At 39.3% G+C, this 10,383-nt stretch overlaps 1 protein-coding gene across 1 annotated transcript in view; it reads right to left on the bottom strand.

The window, feature by feature from the left end:
• Window positions 1-10,383, bottom strand: part of Kdm3a (lysine demethylase 3A) — a 44,039-nt gene that overhangs the window by 16,872 nt on the left and 16,784 nt on the right. The window contains exons 9-11 of the mRNA XM_005364759.3: window positions 6,714-6,877; window positions 5,172-5,683; window positions 2,520-2,724 (exon numbers count right to left, since the gene is read on the bottom strand). Of these exons, the coding sequence (XP_005364816.1) occupies window positions 2,520-2,724; window positions 5,172-5,683; window positions 6,714-6,877 (881 nt within the window). The remainder of the gene's footprint in view (window positions 1-2,519; window positions 2,725-5,171; window positions 5,684-6,713; window positions 6,878-10,383) is intronic.

Genomic DNA, 10,383 nt, shown 5'->3' with positions numbered 1-10,383 from the left:
CTCACAGAGATCTGCCTGCCTCTGCCTCCCAAGTGCTGGGATTAAAGGCGTGCGCCACCACTGCCCGGCAGCTTGAAATTTTTTATGAAGGAGTAAAGATAAAGAGTACGTTAGGGATGTAGCTCACTGGTTGGGTACTTCAATCACAAGTACTAAAAAACAGGAACAAATGAACAAAACTTTCTCTAGTTTCTCCACAATACATCCAAGTACAAATGTGTGTCTATCTTAACACATTTATTTGCATAACCAACAATTTTCCTGAGAGGAAGTAGACTATAACCAACTTTATTAAGAAGCTACTCCAGGTCAGGTGTCACTCAGAAATGCATCATGTGCACGACAGCAGCTCTAAATGCTACACATTACCACATTTGTGCAACTACTCAGGAGCAAATGGGGTAAGCTGTTGTCTACAATGCTTCCACTTTACTAATAAACTATGTGCAATGATACTGGACTATCATTTTCAGACCATAGTAAGACCTCCAAAGTGGTTTAAATCACCTCTGTATTTAACCCAGCTCAGCAATCATTTTTCAACTTACATTTAAAATTATATTTTAAATTAGATGAAAAGACGAAGACAACAGGAAGAGACAAAAGCACCACTTGTTTATAACTAGCTGAACATGAAAATATCACAACTGAGAAACTGAACTATCTAACCTTTATTTATATCCAGAACATCATTCATTCATGTCTCAACAAAACAGAAAACAAAGTTGTTTCACTCTGGGCAAAGGGACCTGAATAAAATGAATCTAAAACACACACACACACACACACACACACACACACACACACACACACACGTTTTTCTCTTATATGCAGAAAAAAAAAGGGGGCCCCAAAACAGAAGAAGGGGGATTTACTTGTGACATTGGAGGGATCAAAGAGGATGTGAGGGAGTAATCTGGAGAGACACAGAGTATATTACACATGAAAAGGTTACCATAAACTCTCCTCATGCTCTTCTACAGTGACTATATGCTAATGGGAAAAGTAAGCTAATAGCACCAGTCAAGTAAGAGATGTCAATCAGAAGTGAGGACTAAGAACTTTTAAAGTCTAAGAGGTCTTTAATAATAAGTTATAAATAGCTGCCAAGCAGTTAAACACTGATGTTGTCTATGTCATTCTAGTAAAATTCTGTAAACTCTACTTTTTAATTGTGAACAATCGAGAGGAGGGGAGCATCATTAACATACTAGCTTAGGAAAAGAAACAGCAATTTTATTTCTTTTGTCTACCTTTAAAACATTAGCTTATTAATGACTAATTTCTTCTGGTCACTTAAGGGTTTACTCTATTTTTACTAAAGTACTACCTGCAAATGATTAATAATTGTTAATCTGATTTAAATAGTAGAAGCCAGGCCTTTAGTCCCAGCACTCAGGAGGCAAAGGCAGGCGGATCTCTGTGAGTTTGAGGCCAGCCTGGTCTACAAGAGCAAGTTCCAGAACAGAGACTCCAAAGCTCCAGAAAACAATGTCTCGAAAAACCAAAACATAAACAAACAAATTAAGTAAAAAGGAGTGGAATAGAAGGGAGGAAGCACCCAAAGAGAAAAGTCAACAAACTACATAATGTGCACAAATTTAAATGAAAGAAAAAAATGAAATAAGAAATTATTCACATGCTCTCCATGCTGGAAAAGGAGTACAGACAGACATGCTTGATCTGCTAATGTGCCTGGACACTGATGTGCCCTTCCTACAGAGGAGAGGAGTCTGGCAGAACAGCCTTAAAACTCAGCTAACCCAGCAATGCTACTACTAGACATGCCTTCAAAGTAAAGAGAGATGTGGGCAAGGGGATGATCACTTGAGACCAAACAGCTATAAGTTCTAATGCATACAACACAGAATCTCCAAGTATTTGCAGACAACAATAAATATGATCAAAATATTCCTTCTTATGTTTGGTGAAGATTCAAAACAGTTTATATAATACACTAGGTCAGGTGTGCCAAACAAACCTTCTGAGCACACACTAGAAATGCACTGTAAGGAAAAGTTAGCTGCAGTGATCTCCCAGAAACGTCAGCATTCTTCTATGACAATTATCTGAAAAGTACTTTTAATGTGGGTTTTTTGTTGTTGTTGCTTTGTTTTTGAGATATATATACATACATACATACATACATATATATATATATAAATAAATAAATAAAAATTGAGGGTTGGGGATTTTGCTTAATTGGTAAAGTGTTTAGCATGCTCTGGGTTCCATCCCCAGCACCACATAAACCAAGCACAGTTTCTGCATGCCTATAAATCCCAGCACTCTGGAAATGGAGGGAGAAGAATTAAGAGAGTTCAAGGTCCTCCTTGGCTATACAGGGAATTTGAGGCCAGCCTCGAATCTATGTATGAGAAAAGGTTGTAAAAGAATAATATACAGTTAAGCTCTAGACTGCCAAACACATAGTAAAAATACAATTCTTACATTCCAGGGTTCCTGCACAGAAGAAAAAGTATGTAAACAGAGCCCACATCTTCCCTCAAATCCCTCACCTCCGGAAGTGAAAAAAACGACAGAACACAGGCGAGTCCTTCTGCTGGTCCTTATCCTTGCGTAGGCTGTCTAATCGGCACTCCCGACACTTGGGCAGCTGGGCCACGATGTTAACACAGGAGTCGTCCTGAACAAAGGCCTCTCCGCTCTGCTGCAACTTTTTGAGTTTATCTGGGTCTGTCAAAACCGATTTCCGGGCTGGGGCTAGGAACATAAGAGAAAAAAAATGAAACCTCCAGTTTCTGAATAGAATGTCAACATTTGACTTAATTCTAATTAAAAAGTCAACATTCCTAAAGAAAGGGCATTCTTCTCTACTTTTGGTTCAGCTAAAATTTCTACAAAATAGCTCAAAAGAAGACAAAACAACAACTAGCAAACTTTTGTTTAAAAAATAATAAATTTTTTTAAAAAAATAGTAATAATAATTAAAAAATCCCCATTTGGCAACCTAAACCACCAAATTCAAGAGCCAGACTCACAAATGAAAGTCAGTCATCTATGTCTTCCCAGTGTTAGATGAGAGCACCCTGCGAGGAAGACCTCCTCTAATCACGCTCGGTGCAGTCACGGCAGAGTGGGGGAACCTACCCAGGCCAGCCTCTGCAGATAGCACCTTGATTTTTATGCTCAAAAAGAAACTAGGTTAAGGCATGTTCTTGAAGTACTCTACACAAAAAACTATTCTAAATAAAAACAAAATCATTCTCACATTGTTCTACAAAATTAGAGCTATTTTCTAAATGTCTTCCATGGGTAAGTAAAGTAAGGAGGGTTTTAAACATAACAGCACAGTGATTTTAGTTGCTCAGATAGTGAAAGGCACCACCCTTTGAGAGCTGCTCCAGGCTTCCACATATGATAAGTAGGTACAGTCCAAACTTTGTTTTTTTTTTTTTAATCTGGCTTGAAAGAAGTACCTATAGATTAGTAAATTAAATGTGCCTTAAAATGGAATCTCTCAGGCCAGAGGCAAAAGTCCCAAAGCCCACTTCTGAGGCACCAAACTGAACAGAAAATCAGCTACTTGATTCCAGGTGTTTTTTGCTCTGTAGCTCCTATATGGAGCAAGGAAGCAGAATCCTTCTTCAGAGTCCATCTATATCCTCAAGCAACTGAAGTGGGCACAACCCAGAGACTGATGGGCTGCTGGCCCACACCCGACAGCAGCATGTGCAGGTCCAGATAAGGGACAGAGGCACTGCACAGTGAGATAAAGCTGGACTCCAGAGCTCACTAGGTACCTGCCACGTGTTTACTCAACTAGGATTTTCACTCCCTCTTCACAGAAACTAAAATGACTTGCTTCACCAACTAGCTGTGAGGGCTGATGACTCAAAAGAATAAATAGAACAGATACACGGTTATGAATATTCACTTTCTCCTGGGGTTACATAACGCCGAAAACAGTATGATATTTATGTAATTTTAAGCAAACTAACTACTTTATCAACTTGAGCCTCAAGAATGACAAAGCTGGGTTGAGAGAATTCCTAGCCCTTTATTTTTCTATTTTTCCAAAGCTATACGAAAAAGAACACAAGTCAAGCTAATTACCCTGTCTTCTGCTGTCAGAGGCCAGCTATCACACTAGTGTGGGTCTGGCTGTCTGTGAACTCAGAACACACTGTATACACAGAGTTCATGGGACAACCTGAGGGAATTACTCTCTCCTTCCGCCATGTGGCTTCTAAACTCAGGACATCAGGCTTGGCAATAGACATCTTTACCATCCCACTGACACTATGGTTTTGTTTTTTTCTGACCAGGGTTTTTATACTAAGGTTTTCAATAACTTTATAAAACCCATACTCATTTTTCATATACTGTTAATTCAGGTTACCTTCTTGTAATAGCTTTGAACCTTGACACACTGAGTTCCTTCCAATTGTCTAATCACTGTAACAGCACTTCTGATTACTGTCCTCATTAGAATGGACTGGCACACAAGTTGAGGAATGCTTACCCAAAGCACTTAAGGCCTTAAGGTCAATTTACATAAGGACTATTGCATATACAATTCATTTATGTGTGCCCATACTGTAACTACAATTCCATCACATGAAGTCAAGAATGGAATTTTCCACTTGTGGTGTCTTGCTAATACTCAAACAGTTTCTAATTCTAAAACATTTATGAACTGGCTTAGGAATGTGCAACTTGTAAGTATGAACCATACTGCACTACTGTCTGAAAACTGAGTATGCTAAGACCTATCCTTAACAACCATGCTTGGTGTTTCCACCCATGCCTGAGATGAGGGAGAGGGAAGAGGGAGAAAGCACACACATACATACGAACTACCTGTATGAGCACAAAGCCCCACTTCTCCAACCCCAGATGGATGCTACAAAAACAGCAATAGTCTAAAGACAAAGTAATCACCAGATCACTCTAGATTTTGCTTCAAATAGGATTTTTCTTACCATCAAAAATTAGGAATCATCTGACCCATTTTAGGTCATAGGGTAAATGCTGTAATAGAGTCCTTGCAGCATTAAATGTTAATAGAAACTAATCCACAGGGTAAAATAAACTCATTTCTATAACATGGCATATCTGAACTTGTTCCTACAGTCATTCTCTTATTTTTTTTTTAATCACAAGGGAAAAAACATATCATTCACTAATAAAGATTTCAAAACACTTACAAGTCTGGGTTTTATTACTGCTTCTTGTACAACAGCTTTCATTATCTACTTTTACTGACGTTTCCTTTAAATTTTGAGATTGGCACCCTAAATCTGAATGTTCAACCTTCTTTTCTGCACAACTATTAAGGCTACCGACACCTGCTTTCACTTCAGGCTTATCTGAAAGACCATCAGATGTAGAAGTTGCATGTTCTAGGTGCTTCTGCAGTTCAGGAGTAGTGACAACGTCCAATTCTGCCTTAGAAGAAATCTTTGCAGGAAAGCACTCCTCTGGAAGGCCAGTAACTGGCTGTGGGGCAGACTCCAGTCTGCTCTCCTCATCAGTGCTTGTTTTAGGCTGGATACAGCTACCTTTGGGCTCACTCAGAATTCTCAAGTCTCCAGCCCCAACCTGAGAAGATTTTGAAGAAAGCAATCCCGCTTTGCAGACATCTGGTTTTGTTCTCAGTACTTCAGGTTTTGTGTTTAGACAAGAAGAAAGTTCTTCTGGTAAACTCTGCTTATGACATCTGAAAAACATAATAGGGGAAAGTAATAGCATCCTGGTCTTTCTTATCTCTTATCATTCTAAAATAATTCAGTTTGCTATGACAACCAGCAAGAAAGAAAAAAGAAAACTGTTATGGTAGAAAATGTTGGCTATGTTTCTGTGAGATAGAGTGGAGAACAATCCATCCATGGCTCTGGAAAAGTATCTTACACACTCAGAAAAATGTAAACCTAAATGCTCCACGCATGCTCTCTAACTCTGTAACTCCTCCAGTCACTTCTGCTTCTTAGAGCATGATGAACCTTAGCTTTCCCTCAAAACAAACACTGTCACATGTAATCAGAAAACACATACAGTAGTTAAGAAGCCCAGTAGTTTTTAATGTGTCAAATTAAAAGTCTACACAAGGCCAATTACCAAATCTCTTCTTTTTCTGTTTCAGAAAAACTTGTGCTGATGTCTCTTATATAATAAAAAAAATTTAAATTTAAATTTGAAAGAGAAAACTAGTATTCTTGCATACCAAAACTCGAAAACTCAATCTCATGGCTTGCAGATGTATCAAGATAAAAGCTTTGAAGTATGTTATATATATTAGAAATATCAGAAATCCCTTCCTATACAAAATACAAATCTAACACTACATAGCACCAGCAGGATGAAACTCTTGTCCCGCTATGAATAGCAAGCCACCATGAGTGGTCAGAACCCAAAGCAGCAGAACAAGCTGATTACTTGCTTGTACATAAAATTTATTCACTATTTCTTCTACTTCTTTTTTTAAAAATATTTTTTATTCTTTGACATTTCCATACATTTATACAATGTATTATCTTTATTAGATTTATTCATTTTACGTATGTTTTGTCTGAATGTGTGTACCACCTGTGTACCTGCCTGGTGCCTCTGGAAGCCAGAAAGAGGGCACTGGATCCACTGGAACTGGGGTAATGGATGGCTCTGAACATAGTGCTGGGAATAAGCCCCAGGTCTTCTGCAAGAGCAACTTCACTGCTGTTCCAAAAACCCTTAAAGCATTATTCACTCACCCTTGAGGAAGTTTCGCTCCAATGTTAGGTGGAGAGTTGGCTGCCTGGGGAGTATTTTGCTGTCTTGGGTCCTTGCTAGAAGGAGTTGCTGCAGTACAGCCAAGCAGGATCTCCTTAAAAACTATTGTGGGAACAGACTCTACAGGGCACACACTGGGAGAGGCCTAAAAGATACCAAACCAACAGACATTAAATACAAAATCCCTAGTGGAAAATAATGTTAATGAAATTAAAGATAGTTTCCTTTGTTTAATACTAAGCAAGCACAAAATCATTGCCAAATAAAGACCAGCATAACAAATAAGTGATAAATCAAACACCAAGAATGCTTATCTGATCTCTGCCACTATAAGGAAATGTGGCAGTGCATAGAGGTGGACTTTCAAGTGACAGCTTCAACGGTAGCTGCTTTACATGCAATCATCTGGACTTGACTTGAGTGCCCACCACGCACTTACTGCGTAGATTGGCAGGAGACCAGACCACATAGGACTCTTGTAGGCAATGGAACCTACTGGGTACCACGATAAGCCTTGGCAATGCAATAAAGATTTGAGGACACGATTCTTGTTCTTATGTGGCTCATCAAGTCACAAAGGTCACCCCAAGCTGTAAAAAATATTAAGTCATGACTGGCCTATGGGAAAAAGCTTGGATATCTTTCCCCCTTCCCTTTCCATGTAATTTTACCTTTGTAAGAATAAAAATATTAAATATTCATATCTGCTATTTATATTAGCTACAGAAATAGAATTTCCTACCATGAGAAAAAAACAACATATAAACTCTAGACAACTTCTGTAAGGTAGAGTGTACAGTCAGTCTACCAGTTTTTACTGGACTCCATCTGTCCATCAGGCCCTTCTCAGTATGTCATATACCATGATCTGTATTTACCAAATCCAAACTTAAAGTCTTCAGTTCTACATCCAATAACCTCTAAACTACGACACACGAATTTCCTCAAATTCTTAAAACCTAACAATTGCCAATATGTTAAACACTATCTACTCATGAATCATTTCCTCATTTACTCTGGCAGCCTTGAAAAGACTAATACAGAATTTTATAAAAAAAAGAAAAGAAATAAGAAAAATTATCAATGTGCTAGAATTGTTTTGATAACCACTTATGAAATCACTGTCTCCAAAAGCCAAATCACCACCTTATTATAAATGCTTATTCAAGGTTCACTTTTACCAAGCATCTCTTCCAACTGCCACCTCCCTTTCTTTGGATACATCTAGAGGTGATGCAAATACTTCTCCTTAAATTACACTCCAAAAACAACATACTTAAAAACTTAGATTGTAAACTGTAGGACATAGTTTTACTCTGTACAATACCCATCTATCTGTTTAAGTCAAGAAACTTTCCATCTTCCCCACTTCCCACAACCAATCAATAAATCATGTCTCCATTTTCAAAGTATCTACTGAATCTTTCCATTTTTATGAGACCACTACTGTTTCTCCCAGACTAGTCTGACTTCCCTCCATTTTTGCTAATCCTAATCCTCATGTTTCTTCTACCCAGATCTATCTCATTGTAGACTAACGTTTATAAAACATTCATCAAGTAGGACTATCACCCACTACCTACAAGAATTCCATATAGTTCAGCCTGCTGCCAACCATCACTCCCTCTCACTGAACTATCAGTTGTCCGCATTACTAACTAAACTGGCTTTTCTTCCATCATTCATCCTAAGCCCCTTCTAGTCTGGGCTTTGTACTTGCTATTCCTGCTGCCTAGTTTTCAGTGACTGGCTGCTTCCCTCTTCTTACCCTTAGTTAAAGTGCTACTCCTCAGAGTCTCAGGTCACTCACTGCCAAGAGTGTTCTAGCAGCCACGCCTTAGCTTTATCACAGCCCCATTTCCTTTTCCAAAGCACCTGTTACCCTAGGAAATATCTTTTCCTTAGTTGTTGCACAATGTACACTTAGGAGAATAGGCCCACTCCTTTATCCTGTCTGAATCCATCAAGCCAGACATAAGGCAGATGGCCAGTTAACACTGGTGGGATGGTATGTGCATGAAGAGATGGATGACAAACACAGCAGCACTTCACACTCTGAAGTAGCTGAGGTAAGTGTTAGAAGTTACCTGAAAACATAGGCAGCAGTAGTGCTCACCACAGCAGATCTATCTCCCACAGAGTACTCAGTAAATATTCACTGGAAGGGGAGATACAGTCTGCTGTTTTCACAATGGTGATTCCCCAAACGAAGGAAAGGCATTGGGGAGAAGTAACAACAGTAGCACAGTGGGTAAAAGCACTGGATTCTGGTGTCAGACCTTGGTTTGAAATTTGAAATTTTCAAAGTTTCTGACACTTCTTATCCACTGTTCCCATTTACTACAGTGCTTAACACACAGGAAAAGCAGTTTTAGAGATAAGCTCGTAAAGCAAGAAAATCTTGTCCAAATGTTCTTGATTATGTCACTATGTGACATAATCAGCATTAACTGAGACTGCATTTTAAGAATCTGAAGAACACCTGTCCACACCCTGTCTAAGACTCAACTCAACAGGGACAGGATTCCTGATCCCCAAACCCATCTTCACGCACACACTTCTGCACTAGCCTCTGACTTGACAAAGGTCAAAGTTTCTTCTTACCTGAAGAGTTTTCCCTGAAGGTCTTCTATACCAGTCATGGCAATAGTTCCTCCCTGCCAGCAGACGGAGATAATATAATTGAGTGTACGACAGTATTCTAAAAAGGTCACTGCTGGCTCACACTCCTCAGCAGACTCTCCCAATTAACCAAACAGCATCATAACTCTGAGGAATAGTCTGCTAGGCAGAGAAGACCTTCAAGGAGCCAGATGTCACTGGCAAACATGTTTATCTTTACCACACCACAGCCAAATGTCTCACCTACCTAATCCCAAACTCCTGTCTTCCAAAGGCCACCCTAAAAGTAAACCTGTGCCAGTGCAGTGTATTTGGGAAATGAAGCCAAGTGTATGGCTGTACTCACCTGCCACTTATATTTACAGTAACTGCCTGCTTCCTCTTTCTTTACCTTTCCAATTCTCATGAAAGCTAGGTCAGGCCAGTGTTTCCAAACTTTTAATTATAAAATCACTCAGAATATTAAAGAACACTGATTTGGGAAAATATTCACAAGGAATCAAGGGGGATACAAGAGAGCAATCTTTTAGTTTCAAAAGAGACATTAACACCTGGCCTCTGTGATACATAAAAAGAAGGGCAAGAGGAAGGAGACCAGAGGAAAAGCTACCATTTCTTTGCTTTGCTGTACTTTTCTAGACTAACCACAAATTTTGAAGTAATAGCGCCGGATTCCACAAGCCTCCAATAAAAACCTACTACTTACAAATTCCTTTAGAATAGCATAGAATTCAAGTTGAAGTTTTTTCATTCATCGTCTGCTCCCAGAAGTCACCCATAATGATGAAAAACTTAAGGTGGAGACCCAATGAGCATATCCCATCATAACCCAGACTTAAGTGGTCCTCCTGCTTCAGATCTCTAATAACTGGGACAGCAAAACTACACCACTGTGTCTGATAAAAAACGTGACGTCTTTAAAATACAGAATACGGCCAGGCGATGGTGGCGCACACCTTTAATCCCAGCACTCGGGAGGCAGAGGCAGGCGGATCTCTGTGAGTTCGAGACCAGCCTGGTCTACAGAGC

Source organism: Microtus ochrogaster, assembly GCF_000317375.1.
Source record: "Microtus ochrogaster isolate Prairie Vole_2 chromosome 14 unlocalized genomic scaffold, MicOch1.0 chr14_random_3, whole genome shotgun sequence".
In the NCBI taxonomy this organism is placed as follows: Eukaryota; Metazoa; Chordata; class Mammalia; order Rodentia; family Cricetidae; genus Microtus; species Microtus ochrogaster.
This window is presented reverse-complemented; position numbering and strand designations above follow the sequence as displayed.